This window comes from Artemia franciscana, chromosome 6, assembly GCF_032884065.1.
Source record: "Artemia franciscana chromosome 6, ASM3288406v1, whole genome shotgun sequence".
Classification (NCBI taxonomy): Eukaryota; Metazoa; Arthropoda; class Branchiopoda; order Anostraca; family Artemiidae; genus Artemia; species Artemia franciscana.
Window position 1 is genome coordinate 12,532,149 of NC_088868.1, and position 24,207 is coordinate 12,556,355.

The window sequence follows — 24,207 nt, forward strand, 5'->3', positions numbered from 1 at the left end:
AGCTAAAAGCATAATCTTGGTCCCATGACTCAATTTTGAGGGGCAGTCAGAAAATATCTAACTTATAACCACTGCATCGTTTTTGTTTCTTTTTCAAAAATAGTTTCAGCCACTTGAAGGTATAATTTTATTTAGAGGAAAATGTCGCTTTTCGGATCTCTAAAAAGTTTTATAAAGAAAAACCAAACATGTACAGCTGGTACCTTCGTCCTCATTTATCCAATAAGGTAATAGATATTTCTCTCCCATTTTCTTCTTTCAATAGAGCAAGAATTAAGAAAGAAGAATTGAATAGAATTGAACAGAGCAAGAAGAAAGAAATTAATCACCTTCCTGCTTTGTCTGTGTGCCAACAACAATACTGAGTTTGTACGAAAGCAAATGCGATCAGAATTGGATAAGTAACTTGGTAGATGTCTCTCAAATCTAGAAAGCGAATTCCGTTTGGTAGCAAAGAAAGCTAAAAGTGGTATTCCACTACCATTTTACGAACATTTGTAATAAAATATAAATTAAAATAAGACTTAAACTGCCCAGATCGTGATTCGTATAAGTTGAACGCTCCCTACATACTACCATTAAATAGCTGCATATAATTCATTTAAACTTTATCAAAACTTAGCCACTGATGACCTGAGGTTTGCTTAATGACTACCCTTTAAGAAACGATCTAACTAATCGCCACTGTCATTTCATAATAGCATATCTCTCAAATTTTACCTTTCTTTATACGTTAAAAAAGAAAAAACGACATGACCGAAATCTTCATAAATTAAAGATAGAAAGCTATCAATATAGTCAGATTTATTAAGCTATAAAGGTGGCCAACACTTGGACACCTCCAACCGTAAAGCTTCAGGTAACCATTCTGAATATTCGGATAACAGAAATCTCTGATTCTTTTTCCATCTTTTTCTCAGATCTTGCGCAGATGAAACTCCTCCTTGTACAACCGCGTTTAATAGTTTTTGCGTTCTAGGCTGGAGCCTAGCCCAGGTCTTTATCATCGTTTCTGGAGGTGATAGCAGCGAAGCCTTATATTTTTCAAGTTTCGGGAAAATTGAACCATCAAGAAAAAACTTACAGAACCATTTAGTTTTGTCCAAGCCTTCCGGGTATTCAAGTTCAGTTGTCGGTAAAGTCCACCCACTTCTTCCATAAGTTACATTACGATGACACAGAATTTTACCATCTGCGTACCGCGGAGGAGTAGCTACTAATGGGTCTGAAAAGGAGCATAGTTTTTGTGCAAAAGTAGGAAGCCACTCTGGTTCAATTCCACTGATTCCTCGCAAAAAGAGCTTCGAAGCTTCAAAAACTTCCTGATAGATAATAAATTCAGGGAGCTCATATTTCAGAACAGAGCTTGGGTGGAGAAAAACTGGGTCTTCCATATCTTGTAGCTTATAAGCAGTTTTCATTTTAATTTTATCGCCAGATTCTTTTATTTCACTGGCCGGCACTTTCTGCGCAACTCTATCAATCAATCCAGCTAGCAAAATCTGTCTAAGTAGTTTTGCTTGTAAGTCAGTTGGTGGATCTATCTTTAGATTGAACAGAGTTGGATTATTAGGCAGCACTAAGCTTATCTCTCGAATTAGCTGAGATCGCAAGCTTTGCACTTCCTTTATTGCTTTCATTCTAAGACCATGCTCATTGCAGAAAGCTACGATATTCGGAGAATTATCTGCAGCTCCTATAGCACGAAGTAAGACCATGGCATCCCCGAGTAGCAAAGAGTTACCCTTTCCCGCCCAGGTCCTCCTCATTGCTTGCCATTGCTTAGTGCTACCCCTGTTACCGTCTAATGGTGTTTCTAAAAGGACTTCTGGCACTGCAAGTGCAGCAACTAAACAAACAGCGAGGGGGAGGAGGTCATGTTGTTCACTTAGTGCTAACATTTTAGCATATCTTGGTGCTACTGGTAGTTCAGCCATTACACGGCCAAGTGCAGTAATCCGAGCAGCATACTCGAACTTCTTGCGATCCTTCAATGTCCCCCGGCCTCGCTGCTCCTCTAATGCCCCAAGATTGATGAGTAATCTTTCCGCCCCTTTAATTTGCTCCAAGTCAGGAGGTGTTGGAAAGGGAAAGTTCAGAACTTTATCAATTCCAATAGATTTCATTTGCAAAACTAAATCATCGATAGGACGCCGGAGAATATCTGGTTCTGAGAAATCTGGAAACTCGTCATTGAACAATGCCGAAGAATACAACCTGAAACAAGAAAACACATACTTAGGCATATGAGAATGAATTACTATTAAAACTAAATTTGGCTCGTCCTAGATCTCTTCTGTTTTTCAATGCATGTTTAGAAAATATTCGAAAGAGGATGTTTCATCAAGAAATAAGGGCTAAACCAGACAGTACAATTAGGTCTGAAATTGTCGTAATTTTTTCTTCAGGGAAATTACTAAGTAAGATGTGTTGATGCCTCCAGTTCTGACTTAGGGGTGTAAGGACTCAATCTGACACATTTGGTGAGAGGAAGTACCTACCATTATGGGGGTGATCTCGCACAGGTCTTTCATTGGAGTTACTTAAAAAAAAGTCTTGAGCTTGAAAAACCCACAGAAAAAAAGCCACTATCGTTAATTAAAAGAATATTGCCATGTTTTCCCTTTTCCTTGATTCAAAATAGACTGTTCCACAAAATATCATTTCAGTCAACGTTTCAAATAAGAAGACAACGAATTTAGAAGAAAAACTGGTGTACCAGTGATTGAGAAGTGCCTGTGTTGTCAAACACCTTTGTTCCTCAGTTTTACAGATTATGAGCAAGCGTTAGATTCTGTTGATAGAATAGCTTTAAAGAAGGTCTTATCTTTGTATGGTATACCAGAAAAATACATTAAAAGTGATCAGTGCTATGTCTGAGAATAACACTGCTGCAGTTAGTAGTATAGGGTCAACAGAGACGGCAACAACCCTACCCCTTCGATCCCCGGTACAGGCACTTTTTTTTAAAAGACCAAAAAGCATGAGGATTCCCCAAATGCTGCAATCTACATAACCGAAGTCATAGATGGCGTTATTGTTCACTAAAAGTATAGATGGTTTTATGTCTTCTTTATCAACGACTTTAGCTTCTAAGCAGTTTTCCATTGATTTTACGAAACTTATGTCAGAGGTTTGAATCGAACGTGAGACCCATGATTTCCTAGTGTAAAAGAACGATATGTTATTCGACTGAGCCAACGATTCATTGTAGATATTATGTTCTTAGAAACAAATTCTAGGCAATCAATGTATTATTTCTGAGATATTAGCCAAATGATGTTTAGCGTCACAATATCGTAACATTTTAATTGCGCAATCAATTTCTCAATTGGAGTTGGATATATGGTAAATGCTATCAGTGATTGGTTATCAGGCACCTTTTTTGGCATCACGCCTCGAACTTGCATACCAAAGTGATTTGAGGTGCTTGCTGGACACACAAATTCTTTTAATGGTTAATGAAACTTGTCTCGATCTTATAAATTGTAATGACTACAACCAGCCAGGTATCTATTTTCCAATGTAAAGGTCCTGAGCACATCGGTTTTCCATTATTGGGGTTTGCGTAAGAGTTTGGGTCCCCAAGTTCCCTTCCAGGGCCCCATGTCGCCCTCCAGAGCCCTAATAACCCCTCCCCCAATTTTTAGAACTTCAATTGATAATCAATTATTGAAAATTTATTACCGATATTGATTATCGATTATTGATTATCAACTATTGATAACTGATAAATGATTATCAATAATTGATTATGCCGGTTTCCGAGAATTTCAAGAATGATGCGTTTTTTGATATTGCGTAATTATTCTTGTTGTCGGTGAAACAATGAATAAAAGCGGGCCTATATCCCGATTTCCGAGGATTTCCTGGTATATTTCCAAGAATTTCAAGAATGATGCGTTATCTGGTATAGCTTAATCATTCATACTGTCCCTAAAACAATACAACAGATCATGTGACAGCCCTTAAATCTGGTCATTTGAGATAAAAGCTGAGGCAATAATATTTTTAGCTTCTAAGCAGTTTTCCGTTGATTTTACGAAACTTATGTCTGATATAAGAATCGAATGTGAGACCCATTCTTTCCTGTGTAAAAATAACACCACGTTACTCGACTTAGCCCACAAACTGTTGATGATATTGCATTCTTAGAAATGCATTCTAGGCAATCAATGTATCGTTTCTGGACGCCGGTCATTTGACATTAAGCGTCACTACATCGTAACAAGGTAATCGCGCAATCAATATCTCAGCTTGGGTTGGATATATGATAAATACTATCAGTGATTTGTTTCCGGGCACCTTTTTTGGCATCATTCCCAGAATATGCATACCATGGTGGTTTGAGATGTTTTCTGAACAGACAAATTCCTTTGTTGGTGATTGAAACTTGTTTGGCCTCCAAAATTGTAATGACTAGAACCGGCCAGGTATCGTTTTTGTAATGTAATGGTCCTGAGCACACCGGTTTTCCGTTACCAGGCTTGTGCGTAAGTTTGAATACCCAAGTCCCCTTCCAGGGACCCATGCCCTCCCTTCCGCGAATTTTTTTTTAACTTCAATCGATGATTATTGATAATTGATTACAGATATTGATTATTGATTATCGACATTGATTATTGATTATCGATACTGATTATTGATTGTCGAATGTTTTGATTTTTTTTTTTTTTTTTGGAACCTAGAATTTTTGGGACTTTAAATTTTTTGAGGCTTAGAATTATTTTGGAACCTATAACTTTTGGGACTTGGGAATTATTCAGGAACTTATTTCGGAATTTTTGCCTAAATTTGACAGGTTATTAGCAAATGGTTCTGTCAAGTGAATATTTTTGAAAGGGTGCCATACGACAATAAGTTGGTTAAACTGGTACAAATTTCAGATTTAAATCAAGAATTTGTTTTGCAATTAGCATGTTTTAGCGAAATGTTTGATGCATCCAAGAAAATACGTTTAATATAGACAGTTTGAAATCATTTCTGAGTAAATTTTCTAATAAGTCATTTCTGAGTAAATGGTTCTGTCAAGTGAATACTTTTGGAAGGGCGCCATAGGACAATATGTTGTTAAATTGGTATAAATTTCAGATTTAAATCATGGATTTGTCTTGCAACTGGCCTTTTGTATGGAAATGTTTAATGTTATAGAACCAAGCTTGAATCAGGTAATGTACCCTGAGAAACCTTCACTCATTTTGAAAATTTAAGGGATTTTTAACAGGCTCACGTTAGAACTGGGCATGGTATGTTGATAATGAGGTTGACATAGACAATTTGACATTATTTTTATATAAATTGGACATGAGCAAATGGTTCTGTGAAGTGAATGTATTTTGGGTTCCATAGGACAACAGGTCGTTAAATTGGTAAGAGATATAATCCATACCAAGGATTCTTCTTGCAACTGGCAAGTTCCAAGGACATGTTTGATGTTACATGCTAGAAACAAGCTTGACAAACGGAATGTACCCTCAGAAACCATCATTGGTCTTGAAAATTAGAGGGATTTCTAATATGTTCATATTAGAATCGGACATAGTGGTAGAAAATGATATTGACACAGACAATGTGAAAGGATTTATAAGTAAGTTTGACAGGTTATTAGCAAATGGTTCTGTGAAGTGAATGTATTTTTGGAAAGGTGCCATGTGACAATGTATGGATTTTTTTGTTCGCGACATCAAATACTTTCTTCGAATACCTATTGCCGTCATCCATTAATTTACAATCATAGATGGTACCATTTTTATTTTCCTGTCCAAGTGCTATCATTTTTTTTTTCACTACAGTTATAGATGACACCACAACTGATTTTTCACTTAGGTTACATAAAGTTAACTAATTTTTAAGTTAGGTTCGTTGTAGGTCAGGGAGCGTGCGCATAGGCTTACAAAAAAAGTCCCAATCATTATAGGTTCCAAAATAATTGTAAGCCGCGAAAGTCCCAAAAAATTCTAGGTTAAAAAAAATGAATAATCAACAATCGATAATCAGTCCCAAAAAAGCCCCAAAAATATTATAAGTTAAAAAAAACAATAATCGATAATGAATAATGAATATCAATAATCAATAATCAATAACCAACAATCCATAATAAATAATCAATATCGATAATCAAAAACCAATACTCAATAATTAAGTAATCGATTAAAGTTCCAAAAAATTGGGGGGGGACAAGGGTCAGAAGAAGGGGACACGGGGCCCTGGAGGGGAACTCGGGGACCCAAGCTTATGTACAAGCCCGGTAATGGAAAACCGATGGGCTCAAGACCATTTCATTACAAAAAGGATACCTGACCAGTTGTAGTCATTACAATTTTGGAGGTCGAAACAAGTTTCATTAACCATCAAAGGAATGTGCCTGTCGAGCAAACATCTCGAATCACTGATAGTATTTGCTATATATGCCATATAAGTCGATTGCGCAATTAACTTGTTAAGATGTGGTGACACTTAACATCAGTTGACCAGCGTCTCAAAAACAATACATTGATTACCTAGAATGTATTTTAAACAGCAAAACATCATAAATGACATGATGGCTCAGTCGAGTAACGTGTCGTTCTTTTACCATAGGAAAGAATGGGTACCCCGTTTGATTCTTGTATCAGACATAAATTTCATAAAATCAAGGGAAAACTGCATAGAAGCTAAAAATGTTGTTGGCTCAGTTATTATCTCAAATGATCATAAGTGAGGGCTGTCACAGGATGTATTGTATTGTTTCAACGACAGTATGAATGATTACGCAACACCAGATAACACATCATTCTGGAAATTCATGGAAACATACCAAGAAACTCTCGGAACTCAGAAATTGGGGCCGCTTGTATTCATTGTTTCATCGACAACATGAATGATTACGCAATACGAGATAACGCATCATTCTTGAAATTCTCGAAACTCTCGGAAACCAGAAATAATCAATAATCAACAATTAATAATCGACAATCAATTATCAATAATCGATAACCAGCTCGATACCATAAGAGTACAAAAAAGATCTCTTCCAATTGTATATTAGAATCCATATAAAAAAATTCGTTTATTAGACATCATGTCACTTCAAACTCACTTCAATTACTGAACAAAATATAACTCAGATAATCTTGTTTCCGGGAATTCCCTTATCAGCCAGAACTCGAGATAAGGCTATGGCTGTGACACTATCCATTGAAGGGCTTCGCCGAGAAAATAAACTTAGTCATTAATTTTCTTATCACCGGAAATTGAGATAGGGCTATGACCGTATTGGGATCCATTGTAATGTTTCATCGCGAAAACAAACTTGGCATGCTTCCAGGAATGTCGTTATCTCAAAAGACTAGATGTGAGAGTTGTCACATGACGTATTGTACTGTTTCACCTACAATGTAAATGATTACGCAATACCAGATACCGCATCATTCCTGAAATTCTTGGAAACATGCCAAGAAATCCTCGGAAATGAGGATATGAGCCCGCTTGTATTCATTTCTTCATCCACAACATGAAGGATTACGCAACCCCAGATAACGCACCATTCTTGAATTGCCAGAAACCAGCTACAAACAATTACCAATAGTTAATAATTAACAATCGATAATCAGCAATCGATAATCAATAACTGATAATCAATTGAATCTCAGAAAGTCTGAGTGGGGGGGGGGGTATTGTATCCCTGGAGGGGGAAATGGGGCCCTAGAGGGAAATTCGGGGACCCAAACTCATGTGCAAGCTTGGTAATGGAAAACCGGTGTGCTCAAGACCGAAACAAGTTTCATTAACCATCAAAAGAATATGTCTGTCCAGCAAGCATCTCAAATCACCTAGGTATGCATATTCTCGGAATGAGGCCAAAAAAGATGCCTGTAAACAAATCACTGATAGTATTTACCATATATCCAACTCAAATTGAGAAATTGATTACGCAATTAACTTGTTACGAGAAAAAAATACATTGATTGACTAGAATGTATTTCAAAGAACATAATATCACCAGTGACTTGTTGGCTCAGTCGAGTAATATGCCTTTCTTTATCACAGGAAATCATGGGTCTCACCTTCCATTCATACATCAGACATAAATTTCATTAAAACAATGGAAAACTGCTTAAAAGCTAAAAAATATATCGATGAAAAAGAAATAATATCACCACCTATAACTGTAGTTAACAATAACGTCGTCTATGATTTTGGTTACGTAGATGGCAGCATTTTGGAAATCCCCAGTCTGTGTGGTCTTTTAAAAAAAACTACCGGTACCGAGGAACGAAGAGAATGTTGCAGTCCCTGTTGACCCAATACTACTGCGGTTAATGTAGGAAATGTGGTTAGCAGCTCGTTTCGTAGGAAATAAAAAGTTAAGCAGGTTTGTGTTCTATCCCCCTTTATATCGATTATTTTGATGGACTTTGTCTTAAGGAGAATAGGAAAGGCAACGGAAGACCATGCAAACAAAGGGGGGGAACTCTCCTGGACTCAGATTATGCTGATGATTTAAGCATCCTAGGTGAAAGTGCAAGCAAAACGAATGAAGAGTTTTTGCAAGCACAAGGTGCTAGAATAGGTTTGAGAATTAATGTTAAGAAGACTAAGTCACCAAGAAAACGAATAAGTGAAGATGAAAAGGTGACGTTGGGTCACGAAAAGATTGATCAGATGGGCAGCTTCACTTACCTTGGTAGCATTATTAGTAAAGATGGCGGGAGCAGTGAAGATGTTAAACTTAGAATAGCAAATGCTCAGGTTTTTTTTTTCACAGTTAAAAAAAGTTTTGGAAGATGAATATGCAAACCAAGATTAAAATATTGGAAGCTACATAGATGACGGTGGTCAAACCTAGCTCTGAAGCATGGGCGCTCCGAAAAATGGATGAAGACTTGCTAGATGTTTGTGGGTACCTGGCTGACTAACCGTATTTCAAACAGTACGTTTTACAAAAAGTATGGTCCAATGACGCTTTCTAGGGCTATAATGAGAGAAAGGTTGAGATGGCTAGGGCAGGTTCTACGGATTAAGGATGACAAATTACCAAAGACTGTCCTTTTTTGTCAACTGTTTAAGGCTAAACGGAAACAGGGAGGACCTCGGGTCATTAAAAGAGAAAACATACCTATAACAATGTCCTGGGGCGATACGGCCAGCTCTACCCGCCCTCTGATTGGCTGAGGCTTTTGAAGTCCAAGTTACATGAAAGGCAGAGATTCCTGTCACTTTATCGTAAACTTTGGCTTTCACTTTTCCAGTGTCTATGACATACCTAAAACACATTTTGACTTGAATGAATACAAATAACTATGATAACTTAGCTGAAACAACAACAAAGACCAGACTACCTTTCCATCATACAAACAACAGTAGGTAAAACAATGAGGAATTGATATAAGGCAATGAAATATTTTATAACCTTAAATGAATAATTTGGCTCTATATTCAAAGTCTACCAAACAATAAGTTTAATTTTTAGTTTTAATGATCGCAGTTTATTGTAAGTCTTATTTTATTTTTATATGCAGCTTAGATGAGGACGATTCTTAAATACAGAGCCTAAATATTCATTTTTGGTTATTTTTTTTTTTTTTTACTGTCTTAGATTAATTCTCCATTGTTTTAATAATTGCTGTTGGCATAATTTAACTTAAAAGGATATTATTAATTATGTGAACATTCTTAAACGTATGATTGCAGTAGTAGCTACAGCCTATTAAAATCCAAACCACGGCTCATAGCGGCCGAAATTACAAAACTATTTAAAAATGTCCCCAAGTCCCCATTGTTTTACCTATTGCTGTTTACATAAATTAACTTAAAAGGATATATTAATTAAGTTAAAATTGGTTAATACAGCATACAGCTAAGCAAAGAGCAAACCACGGTTTATAGCAGCTGAAATTGCAAAACAATATAAAAAAAACTATCGTATGGTGACAAATATTTCCCACGCAGCGCTAATTAAAAAATTATAGTTTTCATGAGATTCAACTAAACAGTAATTTGTAATTACGAGATACTTTTAAGAATAAAACGCAAACTTAATACTTAATGTAAATGATAATTTAAAGTATCAAACATATATCTATATATGTAAAAATAAGTTGTTTGTGTGTTGTGTGTTGACTGACGTCATGCATGTTTGTCGACTGACATCATTATAAGGATTGAGCATTATGCCGTCATGAAGTCGTTTGTCGACTCATGTCATGTTTGTCGACTGACGAAATTACAGACCGGGACACCGGGACACAATGACGACCGGGACACAGGGAATATAAATGACGACCGGGACACTCAAAGAGAAATTATAGACTGGGACACCGGGACACAGGGAATATAAATGACGACCGGGACACAGAGACACAACTGCAACAGGGACGCCGGGGGGCAAATGGGGGATATATAAATGACGACCGGGACACAGGGGATGCTCGATTAGCAATCATCATCAACAGAGCTCAAGGGCAATCATTAGCATAACGAGGTATATATCTGAATACGGATTTTTTTTCTCATGGACAACCGGGACACAAATGACGACCGGGACACAGGGAATATAAATGACGACCGGGACACTCAAAGAGAAATTACAGACCGGGACACCGGGACACAACGGGGACGCCGGGGGGGGCACAGGGGGATATATAAATGACGACGGGGACACAGGGAATGTTTGATTAGCAATCACCATCAACAAAACTCAAGGGCAATCATTAGAATAATGAGGTATAGATCTGAATACGGATTGTTTTTCCCATGGACAATTATATGTTGCATGTTCAAGAGTCGGTAAACCTGACAATCTATTTATACGCACAGACAATGGGACAGCGAAGAATGTTGTATAATATATATATATATATATATATATATATATATATATATATATATATATATATATATATATATATATATATATATATATATATATATATATATATATATATATATATATATATATATATATATATATATTCACAGGTGGGACACAGGGACACAACTAATAAAGGCGCGTAACTAATATGGGGCGTAACGACTTACGCGCGCGGGGGGGGCTATATATATATATATATATATATATATATATATATATATATATATATATATATATATATATATATATATATATATATATATATATATATATATATATATATATATATATATATATATATATATATAAGACATTCCATATTTTGAATTTAAATATAAGAAGGATATCGTTTGTAATTAATAAATCAGTTATAATGAAGGGATGACCCCAAGACTGCTGGCAATTTTACCAACACTGATTAATTTCTAGTATATAGGAAAAGAAAGATTATTGTCCTGTACTTCCGTATTAAAAGACTTACTTTAATTCCATCGGCTCGTTTTTTTAGGTATTTTCGCAAGCCCATTAAATGATCCCTTAAACTCATGGAAGAGAAGCCAAATAATCTAGTTACTTGTTTATATATATATGTATATATACTATATGTATATGTATATGTATATATACTATATATCTTATATATACTTGTATATATATATTCTAGTTACTTGTTTTGATGCATCTGCTGTTATTAAAATTTCGTCTTTTAGATTTTCGCTTAGCACTGTGCGGAGTTGCTTCTTTTTTACATTTCGTTACCACGGACTGTTCAATCCTTATATCTTACGTGATATTGCGCTATGAGCCCATTAATCTCACAAGATACGCTAGTCTTTGGATCCATGTTTAAAAAAAAGTCCCACATCTTAAGAGTCAACCTCAATTCAAATGTCTTCAGAGCCAAACGGTCCCTCTTTCACTCAACAATCAAAAGCCGATTAAAATTCTGAAGTGATGGAAATTGATTGAGACAAAATTAAAACAAGTTGTAATAATATTTCGTCATTAAATGAGAGCCCACTTATATATTCTTTAATATATATTCAATTACTTTAATTTAGTATTTAATTACTTATATATAATTAATTGCTATTATACCAATTCAACTACATCAGTTGCCCCCCCCCCCTCTAGAATTTGAAAAATGTTTCTTTTTGTTTTTTCATGAAATAAACTAAAAACTTTAGGAGGAAAAAACCCGGTATAATTCTAATTACGTTAATTACCATTATTCCAGCTTCAAGTTACATATTTTAGTAATATAAAGCCTAATGCATTGCAACAGTCTGAGAGTCTATTTATATGAATTCAAAGATTAGGCATTTCACCAAACGCTTCATAAACATTGTTTATCCAGCTGTTTTTCTGATTGACTTGTGTTGTTATCATAAGACCTGTGATAAAATACATATTGGCCTGTAGAAGAATAAAGAGAGTAAATTATGCAAACAGCCTAGGCCCTTTTTCTTTGAATCATTATTTTCTTTCCGAATCAGAAAGGTCATCCTAAATTGGCAAAAACTTCCCTGATAATTAGGCACCGGCGGATCCAGGATGGCCGGGACCTCCCAAGAATTTTTTCTTGCGCCCTCTTTCCCTGTTTTTTTTTTTAACTTTTCTTATAGTAAATTTGTCAATTTGGTCAATTATTGGTACCTTTGTCACATTCACCCCCCCCCCCTAAGATTTTACTCATTGGCACCCTTGTCACATCCCCCTCCCCAGAATTTCGCTCTAGATCCTCTCCTGTAATTAGGTCACAGTATAACACACAGTGGCGGATAAAACGGAACTGACCATCTATTTGCATGTTAATTTAGCTTTTCACTTAGATATACATACATTTTTCGAGCTAAAACAAGAATAAAAATTCTTCGAAATCGTAACGATCTTAGGCATATCCCCTCCCCCATTCCTGTAAAACTGGATCCACAGACTATATCACCAGCTTTTCAAGCTTACCTAATATGTGGGATAGTAAGAGACGTTTCTGCAACGTTAGTAGCGACAACGCAGAGACGACTCCCTTCAGGAGGATTTTCAAATACGAGCCTCTGTTTCTGAGGTGGTAGCATAGAATACAATGGTAAAACATGCAGGCTTGAAAATGACGTAGTTCCCATATCTAGTTCATCCTCATGAATGCTCTCTGAAAGAAAAGAGGTTTACAAGTTATGATGTTACGTGTGATGCAACAATATATATACATATATACATATATATATATATATATATATATATATATATATATATATATATATATATATATATATATATATATATATATATATATATATATATATATATATATATATATATATATATATACATATATATATATATATATATATATATATATATATATATATATATATATATATATATATATATATATATATATATATATATATATATATATATATATATATATATATATATATATATACATATATATATATACATATACATATACATATATATACATGTATATATATATATATATATATATATATATATATATATATATATATATATATATATATATATATATATATATATATATACATATATAAATACATATATATATATATATATATATATATATATATATATATATATATATATATATATATATATATATATATCACATAAATTTCAAATTTAATTACTTTGGTGTTGGTCGTCCCACCTTGGTTGCCACATAAGGAGACAATGATGCCTCTCCTTGACGACCTCTCTAACACGTTTCACAAAGATCTTCAAAAGACGACATTAACAGCACAGCATCTTTCTCGAGATAGCAGCCAAGCCTAACATTTTGTCGTTTACGTAGAGTTTATCCACACGCTCCTCTGCTCAAAATTTGTTTACAAGTTATGTGGCAACAACAAGGAATTACTTCAAGGGGGGAGATACACCAGCAGAGTACCTTCCCCCTTCAGATACATTAAAAAACTGCCAATAAAATGTGCTTTGAAAAATACTTTTTACCCTTTTCGGACCCCCCCCCTCTCTCCAAAAAAAATCCTTTGATACCCAGTGGCATAGTCTGGGGGGGGGGGGCAGTTTCCCCCCCCCAAATAATTTGGAGAAAAAACTGTAATTCGTTAAGTAACTTTAAAACTGTCGCTCGTTTTAAGTTTCAAATCCGCTCTTTACTTCGACCGGATAATTTTTTTATTAATCCTAGCTCGTTTTTAATGTAAAAAACACGAAAAATAGTGGTCCATTGTGCTTTATCATTAATATTTAAAGTTCCAGTGCCTTTGAAGTCTTATCATCAAGGAAATATTTCATCTACTTCTTATTCAAGATCAGCGTAACATCAGCCAGGGAGGATTTTGCTCTTGTTGGCAGGTCTAGTGCTTCAAATACATATTAGTAAGAAACAAGTTCGACTGTTTTCAATTTCTAAATCAGACTGTTTGCCTCCCTCTGTTCCCTCCATCACTAGATTTCAAAAATAAATTTTTAATTGGTATTTTCATAGAAAAAAGAAGAAAAAAACTGCCCTCTTCCTTAAATTTTTTATAAGTATAGAATTGAGGCGGTTGAGAAGGATATATGTCTAAAACAACTCGTAGACCTACTTCATAATGTGTAGAATAATTGTAGTTAACATATTTTGACTGCAGCTGCACTATAATTTACCTACCCCTTAGTATGTAAATATATAGCCCAAATTATTTTTTTCCCATGTATTTTGCCATGCGCTACTCTTGTTTTAACCCGTGAAATTAAATATAAAAAAACTATTTTTTTTAGCAAAAGTACACATTGTGAGTGGTATATGGCACTTTGTAATAGCCTTCAAAGCTCAGAATTAGCTAATAAATATGGTTTTAGAGGTCCTGAATTGCCCCTGAAATATAAAGTTCCAGCGAAATTAGGTGGGGGTACAATAGTTCCATATGAGACAGCGCAAGAGTTTTCCCCAAAATACAGTATTGTATCCTTTTATTGATGTTCTAACTGCAGAGATTGAAAGTAGGCTAGAGGAGAACAGATTGGACGTTTTGAACAACTTGTGCGTAATGCAAGGTACAAACGAAATGAACAAAGACAGTGTCAGCTTCGTGTGTAAATACTATAGGCTAGGTTTTGTACTGTGCATGTCTGAGTTACGCTGTTTTTACAGAGCCGAGAATATAAAAATAAAAATATTCTAGAAAAAGCATCTATTTTTGCTGGAAAACGCTTGAAATGTGTGCTTTCTCCGAAATTTGATCTATTTAATATGTACTTCACTATTCCTGTAAATTCTGCGTCGTGTGAAAGATTTTTTTTCTTGCCATCGATGGTTAAAGATGTACTGCCGCAACATCACGGGTTAAGAAAGATTATCTTCACTTACACTGTTGGCAATTGAAAGAGAAGTAAACATTGATAAAGGAATTTAATATAGAAAAATAAGACGACTACAATTTTCGTAACAAGTTTGTGTGTATAGTAGGTTTATTTTATATGTACATTCGTCTAATTTTGAAATATCAGAAGGTTCAGGTTACAATATAATATTTGACTTGGAATTACATGTAATAAAACTTGGAACTATCTTGTATTTTTGCTTTTGCTTTATGCGGCCCGCTTATTTCAATGCTATTAATTAATACAATGCAGCGAATCCACTACCAAATCAATTTAATAAAAAGTCATAAGTTATATTTCAATGAATCACGCATAGTAAAAGTTTATCACAACAAATTTAATCTTACAGAGTCAAAATCTGTTCAAAATTGCTTGCAATTGAATAGCACAATAGATGGGGCTGTTAGAATGGTGTTTTGTTAAACTTTAAGACAGGCCATCATGTGCTGGGATGGGAGGTAGGGAAAGTGGGGGGAGATACTTTCTTCGACATTAGTGATGAAGCCTGCTGAAAAAATCCGAATGTATATGAAATACACCTTAGCCCAAGCAAAAACTTTTTTAAACTCTTCTACTGTCGCCTACAGCAACTCATTGCTGATAATCTTTATGAAAGCTAAATTACCATTACTCAACTTATGTTTATTGAATGTTTGTTTATTATTTATTGAATTTAACCTAGTAGCGTCTTCGGTAAATGGTAACTTTTCTTCAGTAGCACTGGAATAAGATTACCGGAATAAGATTACCGGAATAAGATTACTACTGTCACCTGATGCAACTCATTGCTGATAATCTTAGTAAAAGCTTGATCACCAGTACTTAATTTTGCAGGAGAATTAAGCTTACAAATAAGATATTTTGGTCCCTGATTTTTATGCAATGATCAATATTTTCGTCTAAGAAAGAAACCCCTCCCTTCTCCCTAGAGCTATTTCTTGTTAAAAATGTCGCAAAATCTACAGAAAACCTGGTATTTCGATAAGTTTGTTTTCATTCTTAATAAAGACGAAAGTATTGACAAACAACCAATTTACTACCTTAAATATGTTTTAATTATTGCTATGACCTTAATAACCTTCTTCTTATCTCGATAGATTCGTGTAAAAATTAGTAGGTCCCCAAAGCATTGAACAGAACCTCGAATGCCAGATTCTACAATCTTTGATTGTTCTTTTTTTACTCGGAAATTAGGTGACATTTACCCTCGCAAAAACGAGATATAAATATTACTTTGGTTTACTATGCTCGGTACCACATTTTGTGCAAAACATTCTTTTTTTCTTCTTTTTTTCAAGAAAAATGCTGATAGAAGTTTTCTGAATAATTTTGGTTACAATAACCCTGAATCTACCTTAGAGAAACAGTCAGTATAGCCTACTTGTAAAAATGTTCTTTTTACTGTCTAAAATTTGACATATAACAACAGGGAAATACAGCAACGGGTGAAAAAGTGGGTCGTTTGGCTTTACGTTCTGACATACGATCAAGGCATATTGAGATAGGCTCAAAAAGTGTGATGACAGACGTCAGGAAAATAAACCAATGCAGCTAATGGAATACTTCTAACCAAAGAAGTATAGGAAGACAATCCCTCTTTTTCTCTTTGAATCTACCAGGTTAGCATAATCATAGGCAGCGCAATAGCGCTGCCTAAGCAAAGAGCGATGTGGGCACAATGTATTATTATCATTAATTTTTTTTGTTTAGACCTGGGCACTTCGTAATTACCGTTGGAACTTCGAAAAAGGCTCATTTGATTGGAATTTGAAAGGGCTAGTGTCATTTTTAATAGTCAAAAGTGAATGGGGGGGGGCAACTAAACCCTACTCCTACGCCCACTATTTCCCCAAACACATCCAATCAAAAATTTAAGATAATCATTTCGTTCAACGTAAATAAAAGGTCCGGAAGTTATGTATTTGAGGATAACACCCCCTCCACTACTGCCCTCAGGGCAAGGGTTGTAAGTTACGCCCTGGGGGCATATAAGGTTTATATAAAGAAAGCATTATCATAAAAATTTCGGAGGGGGCTTATTGGATTGCTAATCAGAAATGTTAGTGCTCTTTTTGAGATTCAGTGTGATGAGAAGGTGGATACCCACCCCACACATAGATTTCATATTTTCCCAAAATACATCTAATAAAAATTTTGACATGTCAAAATTTGTTGAAATTTTTGATGTCGTAACTTCAAAAAGAGCTCATTCGATGGGAAATTGAAAGGGTTAGTGCCCTTTTTAATAGTCAAAAGTGATTGGAGGGCAACTAACACACCCACCACTTCCCCAAACAAATCCAATCAAAAGTTTTAGATGGCCATATTGTTCCACGTAACTGAAAGGTCCAGAAATTATGTCTTTGAGGATAACAACCCCTCACAGCCCTCAGGGCAAGGGTTGTAAGCTACGCCCTGGGGCATATAAGGTTTATATAGAAAGCGTGATTATATAAACTTCGGAGATTAATAATTAAGTATTGAACTAAAATCAAGTAGTTTTGGGCATCAAGCCATGGCTGATTGTAGAAAAAGCCAAGATAGATAGTCCCATTGAGCGAGAGGCAAATCTGGCATAAGCCCTTATTAGGATTGTAGAAAAATGATTATTTCATGTCTTTGAGGATGAATTACCCCCCACAACCCTCAGGACAAGGGTTGCCAGTTATGCCCTGGGGGAGTATAAGGTTTCTTATAGAAAATGTGGTCTTATAAGCTTCTGCAGGGGTTCACTGAATTGGTAATCAGAAGCTCTTGTACCCTTTTTAAGAGTGAGAGTTATCGATGAGTGGATACCTCAACACACCTCGTATTTCACCAAAATGCATCTGATCCCCATGCTTTTTCAATAACAGAACACACTCTGTACTTCACTGAGAACAAAATACATTTGAAATGTTTTCAATTTTCTTACTTTCATAAATACAAAATTATCAAAACTTTAAGGAATAAACATCAGTATATGTCAGTTAAACTGGCAATCGAAGGCCATTCGTTTTTTTTGCTGTTGTTTTTTTTTTAGAACAGCGCAAATTGTGTTCTGGTCTTGAGAAGGCATGGGGGTTATCAGCCCTTCTCATGTTTTGCCTGTTTGAGTTTGACTCGGCTATTTATTGTAATTTCTGTTCCTTTCGATTTTCATTTATTTACTGATAATGCGTTTTGGTAGTTTTACGCCTGGAAGATTATTTGACTTTATTTTTGCTCATTCTCGGCAGAATAGAGCTCTTTACTTTTCTTTGAATAACATGTTTTGTGGAAAAAGTATTTTGAATTAATTTTAGAAAAAGAATAAGAGAAAGAAGAGTATATTCACCCATGTCCGAATCATCATTATAATGGGGGTCATCTCCCTCCATTTCTGCAAGCGGCAATGCAGAATAATTGTCCAAATTGACTGCCTCCTTTATCAACTGATTCGAAATGTCTTTTAAATTTTTCTTTTTCGTTTTTCTCAACAAACTACTTTCCACTTCTTCTTTATCTGATTGTTTAACAGTTGTTTTCACTACTGGAAATGTCTCTCTAAGCCTTCTGCAAAGGTGATTAACTTCTTGCTGACCTGAATTAACAAATAAATATGAGTAAGAATGTCTCTCTAAATTTTTATAATTAAACAAAAAGATTTCAAATGTTTTAAAATGAAAAGAAACTTAAAGTTTTCAAAATTCTTAGTTTACAACTATTTAGCTTAGCTTTAAGAAATGATTATAGGGCTAATCAATGTATTTTAGTAACTAAATCTACTGCACTTCCTTTTCATTTTTTTTTTTTTTGACAGAGAACTGGAGCCAGCAAAACCAGTTTCTGGCTAAATTTAATTGGTTTTCATAACTGACAACTCTGACAACTCTCAGGTTGCGATCCTGACAACTCTGCTTCTTCAATGGCTTATTTATAATTCAGACGGTAAATCAAAAACAATAAAGAATATCTACAACAGGAAGATTATATCAAAAAATACATTCAAGCTCCTTTCTTTAAGACATTTTGATTAGACCATCAAAGTGCCTTGGTCTCGAATACCTATATAGTCCGACCCGATGTTCAATACAGCTTATTGCAATGAATTTTTGCTACTGACAGCCAATGAAAACCGTTGACTTTCAATAAAAACAATTCCCATTGGCTCAGAGTAAAAAAAAACTATTGCAATAGATTACAATTGGCTATGCTGAACGCAGGACAAATCACCTTAAAAATTTCTTAACCTTTGCCCTTACTTTTACGAGGAGTACAATATTATCTGTTAGTTATTCTCACCTGTTACGATATTGCCGTTTTGATATACACATCCACTAAGAACCAAAAACAATAACTTTTAGTCTTATTTATAATCATCAAACTCAATTGTTCAGTACACTTAGCATACATTTATGAAAATAAATAAACATAGGTCAATAAGCAAACATCAGAGGATTTTTCCTGGGAAATATGGTGAGAGGGAGAAAAATATAACATTTTGGTAAACTCAATCACATATCCAGCAGCGGGAATTCCAGATCTATGTTACCTTTTCCAATCTGTACAAGTATGTCAATGAACATAACAGTATGCCAGTATACAACATGTACAAATCTCTACGCAACTTGATTTTCAAAATTTCTACATGCTAAGAAAAGTTAAAATAATGATATCATAGCAGGCAATAACAAATTATACAGGAAACTCATAAGAGGTTTGGTTGAACAGGAATCAAAAATCACAAGCACCACCCACAGATTAGCATTGCCCAGCAGAATACAGAAAAACATAACCTATTACATCAAGACTTTGATTAAAGGTCTAAGTTCATTTGTATCTATGCTGACATTTTATGAAACTGGCTAGATTTTCATGTTTAAAACTATTTCTTATTGATTACATAAAAGATAGTGAATGGTTGAAATTCAGAACACAGGCTAGATAAACAAATTATGTGTAGCCTACAACTACACATAGCTCAGCTAGTTATGGGATGATTCTAACAAAATTTACTAAATTCAACCTCAAGTTCAGTAGAGTTCTTGATTCCAAGGATATTCGCAATTTAGTTTGTTTCTTTTTTTTAATGAATTGCATTACAATTACCAGACTTCATATAGTTACATTAATAATCAAGTTTGGTATTAGATATCTTTCTGATGTAGGCTGACAGTTGAGTATTAATCAAACTAACAGTAAAAGAGTCTAAATAGTGGCATCAATCAGGGGAGGGGCAAGGGACTGTATCCTCCCAATTAGATATTTTACCCCCAGATTTAAAAAATACCTTTTTGGGGGTAATTTTCATTGAAAAATGCCTTTTTATATTTTCTTTAATTTGTTTTTCAAAAGAAAAATTTTACAAACACTGAAAAATACTTTTAGTCACCCGCCCCTTAAATTTTAATGAATTGACGCCACTGGGTCAGGAAACAAAAGCTTGTTTTCATCAGTAGTAAAGGTAGAGAGAAAATGAAAAAGGACTTTAATCCATATCAAGGGCCGCATTTTTGGCACCTTCTATTTCTAAAACCCAATCCAAAACAATCAATTGCACCACAATAAAATTAACACCAAAAATAAGAATAAAGAAAAAGAAACATTCTCAAGTTCCGGATATAGCATTGTTTTATAATAAACAAAACCCAGAAATATTATAACGATACTTAATCTCTTTTATAGCTGGATAACCAATGTAACAAAATTTATAATTTGCTAATTAGTAGTCAATCTGGGACGTACTAAGGGGGACCAGGCGTTGAGTTTCATGGCCCCCAGACAATAGAAACGCCTGCTCTTTTTTCTGCAATACTGGTATGTAATCTTCTATCTATCTATATAAAAATAAGTTGTCTGTGGATGGATGGATGTGTCAGGTGACGTCACCTGAAAAAACTGGATTAGGTGACGTCAAAACTGAAAAAACTAAAAAAAGGCAAAAACTACAAAAAAAACTAAAAACTAATAAAAAAAATAAAAAAGCTAAAAAACTATAAAAACTATAAAGGTAAAAACCAATAAAAAACTAAAAAAAAAACTGAAAAAACTAAAAAAAGGCAAAAACTACAAAAAAAAACTAAAAACTAATAAAAAAAGTAAAAAAGCTAAAAAACTAAAAAAACTAAAAAAACTAAAAAAAGGTAAAAAACTAAAAAAATAAAAAATAAAAAAAAAACTAAAAAAAAGGAAAAAACTGAAAAATAAGCTAAAATAAAGGTAAAAACCAATAAAAAACTAAAAAAAAAAGGAAAAAACTAATAAATGACGACACTCAAAGAGAAAGCGACCAGGACAAAAGGAATGTTCGATTAGCAATCAACAAAGCACCGGGACACAGGGAGTATAAATGACGACCAGGACATAAGTAAAAAAAAAAAACAAACTATCTATATATATAAAAATAAGTTGTCTGTGGATCTGTGGATCGTGGATCAGGTGACGTCACCTGAAAAAACTGGATCAGGTGACGTCAAAACTGAAAAAACTAAAAAAAGGCAAAAACTACAAAAAAAACTAAAAACTAATAAAAAAAATAAAAAAGCTAAAAAACTAAAAAAAACTAAACAAAGGCAAAAACTACAAAAAAAACTAAAAACTAATAAAAAAGCTAAAAAACTAAGAAAACTAAAAAAAAAGGCAAAAACTACAAAAAAAACTAAAAACTAATCAAAAAAATAAAAAAGCTAAAAAACTAAAAAAACTAAAAAAACTAAAAAAAGGTAAAAAACTAAAAAAACTAAAAACAAAAAAAAAAACTAAAAAAGGTAAAAACTAAAAGAACTAAAAAAGAAAAAAATAAATGACGACACTCTAAGAGAAAGCGACCAGGACAAAAGGAATGTTCGATTAGCAATCAACAAAGCACCGGGACACAGGGAGTATAAATGACGACCAGGACACAAGTAAAAAAAAAATTAACAAAACTAAAAAGAAGGTAAAAACTACAAAAAAACTAAAAAGAAAAAAAAACTAAAAACTAATAAAAAAACTAAAAAATCTAAAAATCTAAATAAACTAAAAAAGAAAAAAAAAGGAAAAAAATAAAGGAGAAAAACAAAACTAAAAAACGAATGTATATACAGACCGGTACACCGGGATACAAATGACGACCGGGACACAGGGAATATAAATAACGACCGGGACACAGGGACACAACTACAACGGGGACACCGGGGGAAACAGGGGGATATAAATGACGACCGGGACAAAAAAAACTAAAAAGAAATAAAAACTAAAAACTAAGAGTCGGTAAACCTGACAATCTATTTATATGCAAAGACAATGGGACAGCAAAGAATGTTGTATATTCGCAAGTTTTACGTAGTTAAAACCATATATATATATATATATATCTATATTCACAGGTGGGACATAGGGACACAACTACAATGGCGCGTAACTATTATGTCACGTAACGACTTACGCGCGCGGGGGGGCTTGGGGGGGCGCGAAGCGCCCCCACCAACTAGGTGTTGGGGTGGCGCGAAGCGCCACCCCAACAGCTAGTATATATATAAAAATAAGTTGTCTGTGTGTGTGTATGTGTCGAGTGACGTCATGTTTGTGTGTCGACTGACGTCATGTTTGTTGACTGACGTCATTATAAGGATTGAGCTGTATGCGTCATGAAGTTGTTTGTCGACTGACGTCATGTTTGCCAACTGATGAAATTACATACCGGGACACAGGGAATATAAATGACGACTGGGAACCTCAAAGAGAAATTACAGACTGTCGACCGGGACACAGGGAATATAAATGACGACCGGGACACAGGGACACAACTACAACGGGGACACCGGGGGCACAGGCGGGATATATAAACGACGACCGAGACACAGGATTCTTCGAATAGAAATTACAGACCGGGACACAAATGACGACCGGGACACAGGGAATATAAATGACGACCGGGACACTGAAAGAGAAATTACAAACTGGGACACCGGGACACAAATGACGACCGAGACACAGGGACACATCATTAGAATAATGAGGTATAGATGTGCTACGATGAGCTATAGAATGTTCAAGAGTCAGTAAACCTAACAATCTATTTATATGCACAGACAATGGGACAGCGAAGAATGTTGTATATTCGCATGTTTTACGTAGTTAAAAACATATATATATATATATATATATATATATATATATATATATATATATATATATATATATATATATATATATATATATATATATATATATATATTCACAGGTGGGACACAGGGACACAACTACAATGGCGCGTAACTAATATGGCGCGTAACGACTCACGCGCGCGGGGGGGCTTAGGGGGGCGCGAAGCGCCCCACCAACTAGGTGTTGGGGTGGCGCAAAGCACCACTCCAACAGCTAGTATTTTCCATATAATTTCATTCTGTTTCGAAGTTATGTCCCTTTCTAAATTATCCCGCTCCAAAATCAAATCCTGCTTACATCCCTGCTAGTAGTACTTGGTGCTAGTAGTAGTATGGTACTAATAGACTAGTACTCGGCGTTTACTTATTTTAAAACAATTCCAGAGTGTGATCAAGACAAATCAGACAAAATTAGTTCAGTAAGAAACACATTATCGCAAATCGGAATAAAGCTATTTACATAACTTCACTGAAAGATTGAAGAACGATATTTTTCTTAGCCAAGCAAAGGAACTAAAAACATTTCAGAAATCCAAATCCAGAACCCAGAACCAAAATAAAAAATAGACATACTGTTTCTGTCATTTCTTTGGATCTGTTATTTTAAATCTATAAATTATGGCAAGACCGCCCATTCAATCCTAAACAGTTTGGCCACGCAAACTAAAAAAAACAATAACTTTACAATGGACGAGACACGGTGATTCCTTAAGGTACCCGCATCACCTTAATGAAAAGCTGAATTGGATAGTGGAATCACCTTAATGAAAAGCTGAATTGGATAGTGGAATTGGCTAAAAATTACAACAATTTTTGCGATTCCGAACTTTTTAAAAACCTTAATTCTCAGGATCAAATAGACAAGGTCCCAGGTAGAAA

At 34.6% G+C, this 24,207-nt stretch overlaps 1 protein-coding gene across 1 annotated transcript in view; it reads right to left on the bottom strand.

Annotated features, from left to right (window-relative positions):
* Positions 1 to 787: 787 nt before the first annotated feature.
* LOC136028062 (probable ATP-dependent RNA helicase DHX37) overlaps positions 788 to 24,207 on the bottom strand; it is a 43,695-nt gene continuing 20,275 nt past the window's right edge. Inside the window, exons 3-6 of the mRNA XM_065705655.1 lie at positions 18,537 to 18,782; positions 12,815 to 13,001; positions 9,098 to 9,244; positions 788 to 2,217 (exon numbers count right to left, since the gene is read on the bottom strand). Coding sequence (XP_065561727.1) covers positions 813 to 2,217; positions 9,098 to 9,244; positions 12,815 to 13,001; positions 18,537 to 18,782 — 1,985 coding nt within the window. The 3' untranslated portion in view covers positions 788 to 812. The remainder of the gene's footprint in view (positions 2,218 to 9,097; positions 9,245 to 12,814; positions 13,002 to 18,536; positions 18,783 to 24,207) is intronic.